The 19,671-nt window shown below is 30.3% G+C and overlaps 1 protein-coding gene across 6 annotated transcripts in view; it reads right to left on the bottom strand.

Moving 5' to 3' along the window:
* Window positions 1-1,414: 1,414 nt before the first annotated feature.
* The window catches only part of LOC106462361 (cAMP-dependent protein kinase catalytic subunit alpha), a 107,437-nt gene continuing 89,180 nt past the window's right edge, over window positions 1,415-19,671 (bottom strand). For all 6 annotated transcript variants that reach the window (XM_022389772.1, XM_022389766.1, XM_022389777.1 and 3 more), the window contains 3 exons: window positions 6,773-6,895; window positions 5,805-5,969; window positions 1,415-3,686 (listed from right to left, as the gene is read on the bottom strand). In XM_022389772.1, the coding sequence (XP_022245480.1) occupies window positions 3,561-3,686; window positions 5,805-5,969; window positions 6,773-6,895 (414 nt within the window). In that variant the 3' untranslated portion in view covers window positions 1,415-3,560. The remainder of the gene's footprint in view (window positions 3,687-5,804; window positions 5,970-6,772; window positions 6,896-19,671) is intronic.

Here is a 19,671-nt window from a genome sequence, read left to right as displayed (position 1 = left end):
AACTATCAAAGAAAATCGATTTTTTAAATTATTATGTAATTATAAAGACGTACGTGCTCTAAAAAATATGTTTTCTTTCGTTATTGCTAATGTCTTCTTTGTTGAACATTAACACCCGCTTCAATTGCATCCATTTTACATATACTTGCTGACGTAGCAGTTCAACGCATGGGGGCGCCCCAAGCGGTGAGGGGGTGAAGAGTCAGATACGAATGCTATCCCTTCTACATTACTCCCTAAGGGCATATGGCAGGTTTGGTAATGATCGGTCTGGCGATTTGCCAATTATAAGCGGTCATACACAAACATACTTTTGTCAAACAGTGGTTTAGATATACATGTACTTGGAGTGAAAATTGTGCAGTTAACAGTTTATAAGATAATCTCTAATTCTAATTATTAATTAGTTACTTTTCTTTTATTACTAGAAACCAGTCAAATGGATAACACACCAGCCTTTCTAACAAGGTCCAAGATCGGATCCTACCACCACAAACAGTCCTCCAAACTTCCCTAAAGGCAGCGGATTAGCACATTACACATGACATATAAACTAGTTAGCAATCAGCAATTAATTAGACTTAAATGATCGTATAGGCTACTAACCATGTAAACGACATCCAATCTCCACAAACTTGACATAAATACTAAAAATGTTGGTTTGAGAGCTTTTAATGGAACTACTGCAAATGTCTACTGAGTGAAAAGAGTACGACGTTTCAGCTTCTATACTGAGGCCTTCTTCCAGTATAAAAGCCGAAACGTCGTCCTCTTATCACTCAATAGACAGTTGTAGTCCATTAAAAGTTCTCAAACTTATTATATTTACCCTGCCTAAAGTTTCATTGAAACTAAAAATGTTATATTTATCATATTTTCAGGGTTACCTATCCTTAACCTATCAGATACTCATTAGTATTTTAAACGATAAAATTATTTATGTATGTATCGCCAACTTCATTATAAATACCTACTTTGTTATAAGTATGTGGTGTTCACAGCGAGAAATACGTTTCTTATACTTGCCTACTAATTTACTGTGTACAATGATTGAAGTTTTTATTGACCCATTCATCAACAAAATTTTCAAGAGTTTTAAAGTGCTCAGTTGAAGAACTTACTAGACCTGATTCATATGTGAGAAAACAAAACATTTGGGAATTAAAAAGATTTGTAGATCAAGACTTTGCCCAAGTATGATGAAATACTGGTTAGTAAAATAACAGCATTGAAGTTTTAAATGTATTGACCACAATGGCACATGTAATACCGTAATGAGTAGTAGATACAACGCAATCTCTTCCACTCTTTCAAATATGAACGTATTGGCAGTTTCTATCAATCTCTTCATAAGATCACATTTCCTTAGCACCAAGACGGGTAAAAACAGAGAACACACAAGTCATTATAGTAATAATTATTATAATGTTTGACAACTTTTAATACAGCTAATATTCTGAACACAAGAATAAAAAAAGTTCAACATACTGAAATCTAATTTTCATTTTAATTCAATTCATGTATAAATGTTTGATACGAATCTCAGACTAGAGTAAACAAACCATTTCTAACCCAACAATCTACTTCACATCAGATTCAAGCAGCAACAGCAATACTTGTGTATGTATGGTCACATCGATACACATACAGGATATCATCTTCACTCTTCCCATGGTCCACTTCATCTCAGTATATTTGGATATCACTTTAAACAATTAAAAACGTACTCAAAATTATGATCAAGTTACCTGTATAAATTCAGAGTATAAAACAATGTCAAACTACTTCAAATGTTTAAAATTATTTTATTCATTTATGCATGAAGCCATAATATAGATATAAAGATTTTCTACCTATTCAAGCTCTGTTTTTTTTTTCGTTTTTCAAAATACTAAATTGCTTTGATTTTAAACACTCATTCTAATTTCAAAAACTGCACTAGCATAATACTGCACATTCCTGTAATTTTTTTACAGAGCTGAGAAGTAAATGTGCAATAAATTACTAAGTTAAAACACTTACTAATGGCCCTGTATGTAAAAGGTTATTTAATAATTGGGCAAAAACACTATACACATCACTGTAAATTTAAGCTGAGGAGAAATAAATACTCTAGAGAATCAAATACAATGAAAATAGGAGGTAGATACATTGATATTAGTTTTTTTTAAATATATTACAATTTTATAGAGCAATATACCTTAAAAGAAATAATGAACCTAAAACAGTTTATTCAATACTTTTAGAAGAAAATTTGAGAAATACCTATAGAACTACAATTATAGCATTATCACGACAATGGCAACAGTAATCAGTTATATATTACATGAAGAAACAAATAAACAATGTTTTAAAGAGGGTAGAGTCACAGCTACAGGCACGAAATGGCAAAACACATAAGTAGGAGAATAAACAGGAGAATCATCATTACTTTCATATAATATTTTTTTTCTATTTTCTGAATAAGAAATAATGTTGTGAATAGTAAACAGGAAACAACTATATACAGTGGTGCTGAAGTCCCATTTAAAGTATCATAGAATAAAAATGATGGCTCTAAACATACAATGAAATGCTAAAAGACAATAAACACTTCTTATATTTTATGGACTACAAAGCTCAGGTCTCCACTTCCTAACTAACCATAAAATTAAATATTCATATTCTCAATAAAATGGCACTGTATGTCAGGATCATCAAATATCTGAGGAATTACCATTCAACACCAAAATGCATCATATCTGAAATATCATAAAATAAAATATTTTTTATTAGCCTAGGTTTTTTGTTAATTCTTCAGTGTAATAACCTGAGTAAACCTAAAAATAATGAAAAAAAAGTTAATTAAAATTCCACCCTCAAAACATTTGTTTAGAAGTCTCCATTTTACATTCTCATATTTTTGATGCTCCAAACATTTGATTCTTATTTATGACTTATTCATCATAGTTCTAATAATAGCTTATTATATTCTGGAGACTAGTAAGAATCTTAAAAGTCAATATTTCTAGTTGTACACTACCTAAACTATTAAACACCTATATGTGTGTGTGTGTGTGTGTTTGTTTATATTGATGCAAGTGGTGTGGTTATGACTGAAAAATTTTCTAATGACATCATTATTCCGAATAAAAAAAACAACTGACTATTAAACAAATAAAACACACCTTGTACATATTCACATCATTCAGAAACCTTAAAATTCCTGACCACTTTTTTTTTATACTCATACTACAGAGAGTAGCTACATCCTAGTTAAAACTATAAAAAAAGAAAACTTTAAAAAACACTGTCTGACAAAAACAAAAAAACAATAACGTATCATATACATGCATTCATTTATTTTCTGCCACATCCTGTGGCTTCACTTCCTGAGGTGCATGTTGTGGTTGCAGGTAATGGACACTGAAACATTTTGAAGGGCTGTGCTAACTTATGTAGGACTACTACTCCTCTGGGGAGTATGCCACAGCCAATATTAAGTTCACTCTAAACCCTTCCTTGCTAGACATCCGTCCATCACATCAATATGTTTGTTGCTGAACATCTAGTTGGTGACATTAGAAGTCAGCAAACTCTTTTACACATTTTTCTGTTCCCGATACACGCAGTGTCTCCTCTTCATACTCATCGAAGTTGCTTGTGTCACCAGGTCCTTTGCACTTAGGAAGAAAGGGTGCTTCAACCTGTAGTGGAAGTATAGATATATATATATCTACAAAACCATAACTACCACCTCCGAAAGCAAATATTAAAGGATAAGTAGAAATGTTTGAAAACTTGATTCAATTAGAATTCACTGAGTCTTGTGCAATTATATTAATATAACATAAGTCCAGTTCCTATGCATACTGAATCAGGGATTATAGGGTTATAAAACCAATATAACCAGTGGTTTTATGTGGATTAAACAAACACAAACATTGACCAAACTTAGAATGAAACATACAGAAAAAGCTCTATTACAAAATTTTGTTTATATTTAAGAACAAATTACAACCTTTAATTTTTTTCACCCTGAAGTGTGAGTTGTAACATATATATGATATTACTATTGTGTATAAACTGTAGATGACAACACAATTCTTCAGTAAGGCAGGGATTGGTTACTTTCCAATTTCTAGCATTTTCTACTAAAATAGATTTAAACATTATCTGCTTTATACAAATAAGTATGTGAATCCAGGCTTCACAAAACTGAAGTCAATTATTTCTTAAAATATTATGAAAACAATCCAAGGTGTTACATTGTATGAAGTTGTTTACAACTACTGTATTAGTATCTTGTGATTATTAAACCTATATTTGGAGAATAGTTGAAAAAACAAAAGTATAAACTATGAATGTATAAATTACATTTATAAAAGAATGTTTCCAACCCAATGTTAGTAAAACCTTTAAAGAGAAACTGCACTAGAATAAAGTTTACAATGCATAAAAGGAACAAGACAATCTACAAACCAGCTTAAGCAAGTATATGTCAGAAGGCACAGGACTTAGTACATCCTTGAAAAACAGCTTTACCAGGTGGAAGTTTGCTATTCAGAAAACTACCAAACCAGCCACCAGACCAGCATGAACAAGTACATAGGACTTCAAGTTAGAAAATAAGAGAAATATTAAGGTTTTAATGCTTGTGGGTGCAGAATTAAACAGGAGAAAGCTAGCAGGGTTTACCACTAAACAGAATCAAATGTTTTTATTATTATATATATAAATATCAAACTTAACAAAACCTTTTATCTCACAGAGTATGTGATTTTAGAAATTTACAAACTCTTCAATGCATGCATTGTTCGATGGATTTGGATAGCCAGTGTCCCTCTCAATCATGAGATTCAAAATGATGAGTATCTCCTTTGGAGGTAACTTTGGAAATAAATGGAGCCTTTTCCTGAGATGAATTATATAAAATGTAACAGAACAAACACAAAATAGTGAGAAACAGTGGAAAAATAAATTACATAAGAAAAGAATAATAATAAAAAATAAACAAAATCTTAAGCATGCATAATTTCAAAATTTGAGAAAAAGAAATTAAATGATAGTTTAATTATTAAAAAAATAAAACAAAATGCAACTAACTCATTTGATTATCATTATCCAACAAGGAATGAAAACAATACTATTCAAATAAAGGTACAAACTACTCAATACAAATCAATATCAGTATTCTGTTCTAGCTGAGTAACAAAAATGATAGAAACAATACATAATGTTTCTTTTGTGAAATAATAATGCATTACAGTCATTGTACCAGTAAAAACCTCTGCAAAGCAACATCTTCTTCTGATCTGAAACCTGTACTTAGTTTTGAAATACAAAGTTAATTTCTGTTCAAATTTTATAGCCCAGCTTTAACTTTCTAAAAAGCCATCACTGTTGACATTCTACAGCATATTAATATTAATTTCCTAATATAAGCATATTTAAATAGCTCATTTCTGTACTGAGCATTTATACATTAATTACACTTTGGGTGTAGAATGGATTTAGCCTCAATTCTTCAGTAATTCAAAATATACAGAAATTATCTGTTACTTAGAGCCATTGAGTTGAAAGTCCTCATGCATAACTCCTTTCTGATGACTATTAACAAAGACTTCACAAGTTTTAAGATAAAAAAGTAATGAAGAAATAAAAGTTTACTTTTACATATATCTGTTGCTTTCATATTATCAAGTGTACAGTAATCTTTAAATAACATGATTTGACTGTAGTAACAAATGATGAGTAAGATATTAAGCATAAAACAAATGCTTACGGGTGATTATTTTACAACAGTTTTTGAGTTTAGCTTATACCTTTTTCTGATAAATTGCTATCCAGTCCAATGTTGCGAACCACTTGTGGTTCTTTATATCATTAACACCATTCTTGAGGTTTCCATATCGCTTAGTTAAGTCAACTTGCAACAGGTTTCGAAGTATATCTTTCAGGTCGGATGTGAAGTGAGAAGGAAACCGAACCTAAGAATATAAAAAAAAAATTATTTAAAAAAATCACCATTTGTTAAAATAACACATATATAATATAATTTATAGGTTTAAACAAGTAACAAGCATGTGACAAAAATTAGAAAATCAATTGATGGACATAATCTCTAAAGGAAAAAAAATAATAACAAAGACTGTAAACTGCAGGTGAGTGAGAATATCAATAAACAATTTCAATTGACTAGATGTGCAATGAGAAATCATTAACCTAGGAGTGTAAAATGCACATATTTGAATACTTTAAACTGAACATAAAAAAATAAAACTCAGTAATGTGTGTAACTGGTGAAAAACAACAACAAAAAGATATGTTTTGAAACTAAATAAATACAGCATACCCAGTGTGGAGTAGTTTTACTGAACTATTATAAAAACACTTATCAGCAAGCACAAAATCAGCCAACAGGATGCTACACAAAAAATTGCATTACATATCTGTAAATTATTCTCATAAAGAATTCTATAAATACCTGTATAAGTAAGCTTTTTATATTGTTAGTCATCTATTACATGTGAAAAAACTACGATATTATACATTTCACATTGCAGACTTGTGTCAAGTTTTATATTCTGTATTTGCAGTTAAAATGTTTTTATAAGCAAGTATAAAGAATATACCTAATAAGTTAAAGAATTCTCAATTTTTTTAATACTATTTTATAAAGGAAGTATTCAGCATTATTCTAAACTTTTAAAAAAATACATAGAAACATAAAAAAGACTATCGTTTTTACATCATATTAAACATAAAATTGAGCAATAACATTTGTTCATACTTTCCCAGACACAATTTTTTCATAGATTTGAATTGGTTGATCAGCAAAAAATGGAGGGTATCCAGCTGCCATTTCATACACCAAGACTCCTAGTGCCCACCAGTCTACTGCCTTATTATAGCCCTATGTAAAACATATCTACGAATAAGTACTATATAAAAAAGGCTTTAAACAGGTTCTCTTTGTGTCTATAAAAGTTTGTCATTACAACAAAAAAATATGCAAAGCAGAGCAGAGACCTATAAAATGCATAACATACACAATCAAGTTAACACTAGAAAAATAGATAAAAAAATCCTAACTACTAACTGTAAACAAATAATTATAATAATAATAAATGTACTGACAAACACATAAAATACACATGAATAACAAATGCAATATTTTATGGCTAATACACAGTTTACATGACTTTCCATAAATTCATGCTATTCATGAGCACTAGAGATAGATGAGAACAAAGACTGTTTTCTATTTTACATTAACTACCTTTATTCTGTGGTAAGTTGTAATCAGGTTGTGAAATTCACTTTATGCTTAAGAACACAGAAGTTAAGCTTGGTACATTAGAAAATGTAGAACATTTCAACAATTTTTTTTATCGTTATCTTTCACTGTTTTTGTAGAGATCTTTATTCCTTCACATGTTGATAAAAAAATGTTTTAAAAAATATTAAGTACACGGGAGGGAGATCACTGCTATGCCGTAAACATAAAATACCAAGTGCAAATTCCATGTTGCACAAGCCTTCACTCCCACAAAATAACAGAAACATCTATTTACAGGCTGAAATGATTCATTAAGTTGTCTTAGCCATTGATATTTTTTAATGCTATTTACAATGAGCAATGTTTCTTGTTTTAGAAGGTAAAGTGAGTGATCATGTAATGTAATACAGTTAATACTGGAATAAAAATGGTGCTGAGCTCCCTTTCTAGTATTACTTTATGAATATAGCAGTCTTTTCTTTACAACTAAGATAGGTGACCAAAACTGGTAATGTATTCAAATTTAAAAAATATTTAACAGTAATATACAGACACTGAACATATTCAACCAGTAGATTAGATAATATTACATGATACAAACATTACTAATTTTTATCGAATTTATGTTTTCTTATAGACCAATTTTTACAATGAGAAAATTTTGGAGCAAACACCAGTTTAATAGTGACACATCTAAATCCCAGTGTTCTTAAGCCTAAGTATTAGTTTTGACTCATTAACACATTTCTACTAGTTACACAACATGTTCCTCTGAAATAACATAAATCATGTGTTAAACACTGTAAAAGGCCTAGTAATTTTTATAGAAAATTAGCTTACTGAATGCATAGAAATAAAATAGCAAATAATATAAACATATGTATATATTTATATTCTGTTAACATTCAAAGGTTTTAGTACAGTATTTAAGGTTTTTCATTAAAGAAATTAGTAGCATTACAAAACTTGAAAATTATGTAATCTGTTTAACATACATCTAGCAAAAACAACAACCAGCCAACCATAATACCAAAAGATAATAGGAGAAACAATCTATGACTGACTTTCAATCACACAGAAAAACAACAAAAAAGTTTACTGGTTTATTAAGAATATTATCATTTGAACAAGATTTTTATAGGAAAAAAAAAAGACAAAAGGCATTTTCTTATGATTATAATGTGTTATAAGAGAGTAAATGCTTTGCTGTATGTTGGTTGTTCTAAAACAAATGCCAGAGCTCAATAGATTACAAATATTCCTACCATCTCTTTGGAACACCAACTTCAAAAATGTATTGTTACAGCTCCAAAGTTACTTCCTGAACTTTAAAAAATCATTATCTAGTATATTTAAAATTACTTGCTTACTATTTGAAACATTGCTTTAGTTAAATTCTAATGCATGTTTAATTATGGTAGCATAAAACAAAGAAACTAAAAACACCAAACAGCATGAAAAAAATAGTAAATGATATGTACAAGGTAAGACTACTTCTTACTACAACAAACTAACAAAATTGAAACATTGTAGTTAAAAATGCTTACATGTCATAAGTGTTCTTAGAATTATAGTTAAAATGACAAGTGATAAGAACAAAACATTTCAAACTAAGTTAAAATGAAAGCCTTAACAAGCCAAAAATGTAAACTGTTAACATGTTGCACAGAACGTAAGTTTTCAATCAAACCTGATCCAGTCACACGTCTCCCTCCAAGATTAAAGGCTTTCTTTCTCTTCACTGTTCCTAGTCTAGCTTAGGAGATTTGGCTTTGCTCATATAAAAACAAGTTTTTATCACTGTTATACCAAAAACATATTCAGACTTCAACTGTTTTGTTGTTGTTGTTTAACACAAAGCTACTCAATAGGATATCTTTACTCTGACACTGCACATGTTGTAGCCTGAACATTATAAGCCCTCAGACTTACCACTGAGCCATGGGAGCAATTTTTATAATTTATTTTCCCAGTTTATCAGCTACTGTTCTCACACATTTGCGTGATGTATTTATCTACCAATACCATCTATGTATATTGCACACTTCTGAGTTGGTTGAGAGCTAATAATTCTTGTTCTTTCTCATCTTTTTTTTATTTTTTATTTTCAATTTGCAGGGATGGAAATACTTTTTAAAGTTACATAAAAATAACTGTTAAACAAAACTAAACTGATCAGCAGTTTTGAGGTTTCATTTAAATAGTGGTAAAGCACCCATTCTTAAAACTTAACACAGTAAAAAAATTTCAAATCCATCAACCCATCATGTTATAGTTCTGTAATCCTCTCAGCCTTGAGGTGCACATTGTACACAACAAATAGCACACCTGGCAAACTAATGTGCCCTTTTCCTTTGTACAATTCACAACAAAGCCACATGTTACATGGATCTAACCCAACAATATTATTTTAGACCTGACATCACCATTACTACATGACCTATTCTAACAATTATAAGCAGTGTTAAGTGACCAATCATGTATATTAAGTTACATTTTGAAATACCATTTGAAACACGCACAAACCCTTCACGTAAATGTAAAAGTTAAAACATGCATATCTTAAGATTTTTGGGTATTATTTTATTAAATATTAAGAGGATATGCAAATGCAATAAGTAACTGACAAAATGTTTCTGTAAAAGTAACAAGGTAAACAGAAGGATGGAGATATAGGTCTCTTTACTACTTCTGGAGTTAATTTGAATTAAAATCACCATAATTCTTAATAGGTAGTGAAGCATGGAAAAAACTACCTGACCCTCCTTTGCTATTTGAATTTATAGTGGTTACAAGCATTAGTGATACACATGATTAGTACTTTTTTACTGGCTGTCTAACTATGCAAGTTCACTTGATCAACTATATCAACAACAGGAGTCTTGAGGAAATCAAACAAAAAGACAAAGGCTTCTGTTAAAGTTACAATTAGGAAAATAATGAATTACGAGAAATTTTGTACCACAATTAACACTGTACCTCAGGAAAACAGAGTAGCATTTGATCAATACTGCACAACACAATGCAATGCAATTAATAGCTGGATGATTAGTGGTATTTATTTAGTAAATGATTAATGAGTCCATATATTAATTGATTAAATTAAATTAATAAATGCCCTCTACAACCCATACATGCAAAAAATAAAACTACGAAAAGAAAAAATAAAAACTGGATGAGTGTGACCTTTATAACTTTCTCAACCACTGCATTTTTGTAAGTGGATTTAATCTTCATATTTTCATTCACTTTGAGTTTTTTAAACAATTTTCATATTATTCTTGGTTTCATATGATAGATCTATTCTGAGTATCACCATTTCCACATTTTGTGAAAAAGAGATATATTTTGGTTTTAAAAAATACTTTGAAACAAATTTTATGGACACTTCCTACTTAGCAAATGAGTCGCTAATGGCAACTAAAGACCATCACGTGGTTGCTATTAAGATTGCTTTTAAAATGTACAGTAATCCAACACTGATCTTCCGTAAATCAAATTAATCAATAACTAACTAACTAAAACATGTTTAATCATATCTGATTGATGTAATAGTTTGTTTATTTTAAAAATATCACAATTGTAATTAGAAATGATTTAGTAGCCACTTAGTCAATTTATTTGCATACATTATTTGAATAGAATAAATAAAAATAATATTGAATAACAATTTGAATCATCATAATGTTTTGCAATTTCCTAACATACTCACTAAACAGCCTAGTGATTAGGGCACTTAACTTGCAATCTCCAGGTCATGTGTTTGAATTCCCTCACTGAACATTCTAACCCTGTCAACTGTGGGGGCATTATAATGTGACAGCCAATCCCACTTTTTCTTGGTAAAGAGTAGACCAAGAGATGGATGTGGGTGGTGTTGAGTAGTTATCTTCCCTCTTGTCTATCACTTTTAAAAGTAGGAACAGCTAGTGCTGATGGCCCTCAAGTAGCTTTGCATAAAATTCAACTCACTAAACAGTGACATTATTTGTTTCATGATGATCTTATTTCATTTGGTAAACATAAAAAAAAAGAAACTCATTTTTAAAAACATTGCAACTCAATAAAATATAGTATGTCTACTACAAAAAATAAAAACAATGTAATTTTGAACATAGAATCAAATATCAATAAGATATTTTTATTAAGCCTTGAGCAATCTCCAAACATGCGACTTCCTTGTTTCTTACTGTAAATACATGTACCTGATAACGAAAAAACTTTCCCCAAATAATGTACACTTGTTATTGTGTTAAGTGTATATTAAAGTTTGCTTTGTTACCAATTCAACCCATCTCTAAACTGTTCAAGCTTACCTTATCTCAAGTTACCTAGTGTCTTCTCAATGAAAGAGATTTCTGTAAGCTTTCAAACAAATATAATTTAGCACAAATACTTTCACAAGTTACAACAAAAGGAATGTTTAGAGAAACCATAAAACAACTCTTAAATCTACACATATTTATTAATACATGATAGTCTAATTCTTATTTTATCCAATCACATTTAAACTTTCTTTATAGCAGTTTTCAAAGCTTATTTCATTATTAAATGATCAAACCACCTGGTGTGCAATAGTGATGTAACAATATATTAATATATTGTGATATGCTGTATTGTATCAGCAGCACTTGTATCACCTGTATTGTGATATAATATTGATTTTCAATTGGGTATTTTAAAACACTATAGTTCAGATATTATTAATAAACTACCAACTTTTCTGTGCATCTACCAACTACCATTCTTCCCATGATACAGTTATCAGAAGATCCCATTCTAGGCAATTGCAAGCTACCTTATTAGAGATATGAGGGCTTTTAGTACAATAGACAGCTTTGATTTTCCCAACATTATTAAAAAGTGTGAGCATCAATATCAAATGCCAGCTAGATCCACCTTTTGTGAAATACTTTTATCAAAGATAAATAAGACTGTTGTTGAAAGAACGAAAGCTCCACTCAACTGAAAGTTCGACATGAACCACAGATTCATGGACAAGCAGATCAACCGAGTCTTATTTTACAATAACAGCCTGCTAATGTAAAAACTTCAAGTTAGAGTTGGCTGCAGCACCAGAACAGAGGTTCAAGCACAAGCACCTGACACAAAAAAAGATACATCAGAAAGGCAAAGAGTATACTTTATAACAGCTTTACTAGTCTAGTTCCATTAAATTAGCTTGCATAATTTGAAGTATAAATAAATATATATACACACACACACATTAACTATTACATTAAACCTCTCTCTATGGGTTTGTTTGTTTTGAATTTCTCACAAAGCTACATGAGGGCTATCTGCGCTAGCTGTCCCTAATTTAGCAATGTAAGGCTAGAGGGAAGGCAGCTAGTCATCATCACCCACCACCAACTCTTGGGCTACTCTTTTACTAACGAATAGTGGGATTGACCGTCACATTATAACGACCATATGGCTGAAAGGGCGAGCATGTTTGGTGTGATGGGGAATCGAACCCACGATCCTTAGATTGTGAGTCGCTCTCTATGGGCAGATCAAGGTGTGTATGTCACAACATTTTGGGAAATTACATTCAAAATTTAATTAAGTTACTTTATTATCATTGTTTATAAATAAATTTTGCATCAAAATGTAGTCAATAAATCAAATTTTAATACAAGTTTTAAGTTCTTAATTTTATAAGGAAATATTTTAAAAAATCCTTAATCTCCCCTAGTATGAGAATTATGATATTTGCTCTCTAGGTCATCCCACTTCTCAAATTTATTTACCACCCCTCCAAGAAGTAGGGGATTTAATGTAAATTCCTCATTATAATGTACATATTTTTCAGGCAAAGCATACTTTGTATAGCCTTCAATCTTATTTGTTTAGAGAGATATAAGCTAGAAAATCTGACTCATCTTGCACACCCACCTGTCACATCCTCTAATTCATAAATTGCCAAAAGCTCTGTGACATTTTATACTATATTATACTATTTTCTGTAAAGAGAATTGCCTATTTCTCCTCCAATCCAAAAAATGTTTCTCACAGGAATCACAATGACAAGCTTAGATGAATTTTGAGACTCTTATTGCACAGTTAGAAAGCCAGAAAAATTATGATAGTTATAGGACATTGGTTGCTTTTTGTGTATTACTATTCTGTGTTCTTAGGCGCATTATTTAATAAAATATCATTTAGCTTAGTAGCATCATTGTATAGAAAAATAAGTTTAAAGTTTCACTGATAGTCGACAGTTAAAAAACAGGGGACTCAGGTAAGTACTATATTTCTTGCTTTTCATATGCATTCTTTATTTATTATTATACATGTAAACATTAGAAGCTTATTACATTAGATAAGGTTAGATAATGAAAAATAATAATAATTCATGTGATATGCTCATGAGCAATTCTACAAGGTAACGTGAGCTGCATTTTTACCAAGTGATTTACAACTTATGTGGCAATATTATTAGTTAGACACTGTTCAAAGAGCAATAAAACAATAAAATTAAGCATAAACAATTGTGGTTTCCTGTTACAATTTGCAGTCATTCTATAAAGCAAAAAAGGGTAATTTAGATTTATTTCCTAATTTTTTAAAAGTGGTTACTATGTCGTCAGTCAAATTGATCGACACCATATAGAGATAGGATAGAGAAAATAATAGATAAAATAAAGTTTTTCTGAAGAAAAACAAAAAGAGTCTTATATCTATTTAGGAATTTTTAGATATTAAGCAAATGAAAATTTTCTGGTGAAAAAGTATTTTTAATCTTAACATGAAAATCACTTTGAGCTTGAAGTAGTCAACACTCTGACTCCATATATTCGTGGACAAAGTTTTAGTAAAAATACTTCATCCGAAGTTCTGATTTTATGTCTACAAAAGACTTATAATGCTTACTACGAGCTTGACAAATTTTGTGAAGATACACAAAACATTAACTCTTTCCATACAGGCTCGATCAATTTGACCGACCACATGACCTCTTTGTATTCATTTATAGTCTATAGATTTAATACTTCTAAGTTTCAATATAGTGTGTATATCTTCACAAAATTTGGCAATCTTTCAGTTAACATCACAAGTCTTACACATAAAAAAAAATAATATTTTTAGTGGAGTATTTTTAATAAACTAAAATAAAGATATGTCCATGAATATATTGAGTATTTATTTTGAATAATCCGTGTGCAAAGTGATTTTCATGTTAAAATTAAAAATATTTTCTTCATCTCAAAAATCCCAAATTTCATTTATGTAATCTCTAAAACCTCCTAAACACATTTCAAATTTTGTTTTCAGTAAAATTTTATATTTTATCTGTTATTTTCCCTACTCTAATTCTATACAAGGTTGGTCAATTTGACCAACCCTGTAACCCTAAGTAGCTTTAAGCTAGCACAGTATACATCTGTTTGTAATTCAATATCATTGTTTTATTGTCCTTTTGATTACGCTTTGAACCATGTCTAACTACTATTCGCACCATTATATGTTGTAAATCACTTGGGGAACATACATCTCACGTTACGCTATTGAATTACATTACCCACGAGTTACTTTGAGTTGTTCATATGCATGCCTCATGAAACATTTTTATTATGTTATTATTATTGTTTATTTTACCTAATCTAACCTTAATTAACCTAAAGAGATATCTATTTTTGCTTTTTAGTTACTTTTATAATAATAAATTAAGAATAAACCTAAAAAACAAGAAATAAAGTACTTACCCGAGTATTCCTTTTTTTTTTCTCTTGACTATCGATGACAGTTAACCCTATTTTTTTTAAACTAATGATAGTAGTGCATTAAATAATTTTTATTTAATTAAATAATGCACCAAAGAACATAGACTAATAATATGCAAAAAGCAGACAAGTTCCTCTAACAATCACAATTTTTCTGGCTTTCTAACTATGAGACAAGAGCCATTACAATTGCAGCAAGCTAGACCATTGTGATTTCCATGGGAACCAAAGTTGATTGTTTGTTTGTTTTGAATTTCGCACAAAGCTACACGAGGGCTATCTGCGCTAGCCATCCCTAATTTAGCAGTGTAAGACTAGAGGGAAGGCCAATCACTTAAAAAACGTTTAATATTCTATTCGTATAACAACGATCTGTTTACTATCAGATGACAGACTGTAGAGTTGGATTAAAGTTTTCCTTGATGCGGGGATTTTATATGTTTGTTTGTCCGTGTGATGACTAGGATGACAGATAAGCTCTGTCAGAACACTGGCTTTAATTAAGATATATTAGGTTTACAAAGGCTCTAAAATATCAGTTGTTGGGCTACTCTTTTACCAACGAATAGTGGGATTGACCGTCACATTATAACGCCCTCACGGCTGAAAGGGCAAGCATGTTTGGTGTGAGGGGGATTCGAACCCACGACCCTCAGATTGCGAGTCGAGCACCCTAATCACCTGGCCATGCTGGGCCCACCAAAGTTGAATTAGAAGTGAAATTGACTATTGTGTGTTCAGAACACAATGTTATAGAGTATGTCATTTGATAGATGAAAACCTCAACTTTCTGCTGGTTGTAGGTAATATATAATTAAATGTAAGAGGAAACTATTAAGAAATCCTGAAAGAGAGGATGTGACAGGTGGGTGTGGGCAGGAGGGGTCTGATTTTCTATTTGACAGCTCTGTAACCAAACAAAATTGAAGGCTATAAAAATGATGATTTGTCTGAGCAATGACAATTTTAATTTTGTAGTTTCTTCGGGGGTGGTAGATAAAATAGAGACGAGAAGATACCTAGAGAAAATATGTCACATGAGTCACAGTAGAGGAAATTAAGGATTTTTTAAAATACTGCCTTATAAAATTAAGAACTTAAAACTCGTATTCTATTCAAATATGGGTTATTAGCTAAGATTTTATACTATACCAATTGATATAACATAAACAAAAAATAGTTTAATAACATTTTGAATGCAAACCTTGTGTTATGTGCAGTACAGAATAACCAGAGCAAGAGAGTTAAATGTTAGTGTGGAAACTCTGATGGTCACTTTAGGGTCACAGAGTTGGTGTAATATATAGAGCCATAGCAAGAGGGTTAAATATTTTAACCAATGACATGCAGTATTGCTATTTTGAGTATCACTTGTTTGATAATCTACAATATTTTATACTTAAATAGTTTATGTAAGTAAAAGGTTCCTTCATTTTTGCTAAATCAATCCTTATAATTTCAAGCAATTAATTCAGTTAACCTAATTCATATTTTGTAGCCATGCCAAACAACCATTGCACAAAAACTTGGAGTTCAGACATCTACATGTTCCAGTGAGCCTGCAATCATGCAAGTGCAGCCAGTGGTATCTGCTAATCTTCCAAGCTTTCCACATAAGAAAAAGGCTGCTCCGAGTTTTTCATTTGAGAATGAGCAGACCACCAGCAAAATTAAGGCCACCACTAACATTAGAAGAACAAGAGATTGGATTGTATAGGAAATGGAAATAGACTTGGTCTGGAATAACGGTCAGCTAAAGTAGACAAATACCAAGAGACATCACTCCTTGCAGTGACATACTTTTTTTCCCAGGTATAATCTGTCCCTTCAGATAGGATATTCTCATATACAGATGACATTGTGAAATCAACAAGGTCTTTTTTAGATCCCAAACTAGTGAATCAATTAATTTTCTTGAAAAAAAAAAGTCAAGTAATAACATGCAGGATACTTTACTGTCAGGAAATGTGCACCTTGTGTCCTTGACACTTGCATATCACATGTATCTTGTAATGGTTCTAATATTAGTACTGATATTATAATTTGGTAAATAACTATTAATTAATAAGTCTTATCAATGTTTAATTCCTAATGGAAATTGTCTAAACATTTTCCACATTTTCAAAATTGACTTGAAATTGTTTAAAGTCTTTATATTCAAATTGTTTGATGATAGTTTTTCATAATAATATGGTATAAACTTTTGTTTTAAAATACTATGTTCATAATTTCAAACTGTTGATGCACCATTTTTATTCTTTAAGCTAGTTAAAGTAATTTGGTTTTCAAACCTAAAAGATTTTAATGTATTACAATAAATACCATGTATTGCCTTGGCTGTATCACAGTGCACTTTGTATTTGGCCCTGGTCCTACAATATGCAACCGTGATGTACTACCATAACAAAGTTTCAACCAAAGTCTCTATACAAGCACTTGAAAATTAAGAAATGGATAATAAATTCTTAAGGGGTGCAGTTTCTTACAATAAATAGTTATTTTTTGGGATGGGCAAAAAAATTCTAAAAAACAAATCAACAAGTGGGTTGTTATATTTCCAGGCAAAGGTCTTTGCAGCTGTGCATAAATGAAAACTTTTTCTTCTTTATGAATCATACTAAATAAATGTCAAAAAAAATGACAAAATATCAATTTTAAAATATTTTTGAGTTAAGAGTGTTTAAACAGAATTCAAACTAACATAAAAATTGCCTTAAAAATTTCTGACAAAAATATATGAAAAGCTAGAAAACATCTAGCTAACAATACAGAAGTTACAATGACGTGCACTCATGTTACTGTACCAAATACCAGAAAACTGACCTGTGGTCTGTACAAATGAAAAGAGGTGGGTGGGGTACCCCTGTGTTTGACTTTATTACATGAGCAATATATTTGCAAGTAGAAGAGGCAAGGCATTCTTATTTTATATCCTAGCTTGTAAATATCAGTAATTTGGGTTTCTAATTTGTATAAAACTATAGACTGAGTATTTTGACTTCACAAACATCTAATTTGAACCATTGCTGCATTCAACATACCACATGACAAACAAAAATCAATGTTTATCTGTGCTTTTTTAATATTTGCTTTTAAATTAAGAAAGTTAGTAATATATAGCACTAACATTTGAATTATAATTTGCAGTTTGATACCAAACTTATTGACATCAATTCATGAAATAGCAGTTCAATAAAATTTTGAATGTGAATGAACAAACGAGATGACATGGCCTTTCACCCATGACCCAACTCGAAGGGTTAATCCTAAACTATTGTACATGAAAATGTATCATACATGCAAAGTAGTACAAAACCTGTTACAACCTGAAAATACAATTAGTAGGATTCTGTGAGTTTCTGCCTATAAATTTCCACAAGACTACAATAATAAAGCTACTGAATTTGTTTTTATGAAATTAATCATATTACTTTGTAACATTTTCAAACAAACTTTTATGTAAAGATAATTAAATTATTACCTGAAATGCATCACCAATAAAATGTAAAAAAATAACTACTAGTTTCAGCTGTAGGCCTACATTATGTGTCGGTTTAAATACTTCTTTCACTGTTGGAAATAAAAATTGATACACAAGATTTGATTAACAATGCTGATGTTCATAGAAAAAATAATGTTAAAGCTTACTAGAAAGAGTACATGTTAAACATTTGATTGATGCATATTTCAAATTATATTAAACATTCTTAAAAATACATACTTTGATAAACTGTTACTCAAAACATGACAAATCCAGTAGGTTGTATGTGGGATCCAGCCAGATCTCTACTAGCAGTACTGATAAATTTATATTATTTTCACTGTTTACTTTACTTATAAATATTTAGTAACTTTAGTAATAAACTTAATTAGAAAATCTATGAAAGTCATTATGAGTAGCTCATTCAGGTTATAACCTTTGAAATTGATGAATTATAAACCAATTGAGCTACTCACAATGAAAAGAGATATAGAAAACAACAAACATTTCAAATTCTTTATTTAAAATAAAAAAAAGTTATAATTATATTTAGAAAAAAAATATAAAGTCTAAACAGGATGCCTACTACTTATACAGATCAATCACCTGCATTATTTTGGGCATCAACAATATGAAAAACATTTTTCTCATGGGTATTATAACTTCCAAACAATGAAAAATCAGTTTTGTAACAAGCATATATTATAAGGGTTACAGGTGTCCTAAGCAATACTAACAATAATGGAAACAAATCTCTAAAGTCTAAACACATTGTTTGTGTCAGGAAAGTCAGGGCATGAAAATTTACCATGGCAAGGTTTAATTAACTGTGTACGAGGTTGTTCCATTGAACCAACTTGGTACTGGAGAAGGAATGTTGAATATAATTCCAAATTAACTATGTGTATTTAAATGAAATGTGGCAAGCTTTTAGTAAAATGTACAAATCTGTTATAAACAAAAAATCAAATGTGATACAAAAGTTCTGTTCTCAAGAAATGTATGTAAATTGACAATGTCAGTCTGAATCGGACAAGACAGAATGTAAGGTGATGTTCAAGTGAAGAATAAAAACACTTTGCACATTATATACACCTGGAAAAAAGTTAAGCACCCCCAAATATTTTTCAGGATTGCTTATTGAAAATAAGGTTTAATTTTCATGATGTTGAGCAATGTTCATAATTTCAAACATAATTAAA

The sequence above is a fragment of the Limulus polyphemus genome, unplaced genomic scaffold (genome assembly GCF_000517525.1).
Source record: "Limulus polyphemus unplaced genomic scaffold, Limulus_polyphemus-2.1.2 Scaffold45, whole genome shotgun sequence".
NCBI classification, from domain to species: Eukaryota; Metazoa; Arthropoda; class Merostomata; order Xiphosura; family Limulidae; genus Limulus; species Limulus polyphemus.
The sequence above is the reverse complement of the archived record's forward strand: the minus strand, read 5'-3'. Positions and strand labels throughout refer to the sequence as shown.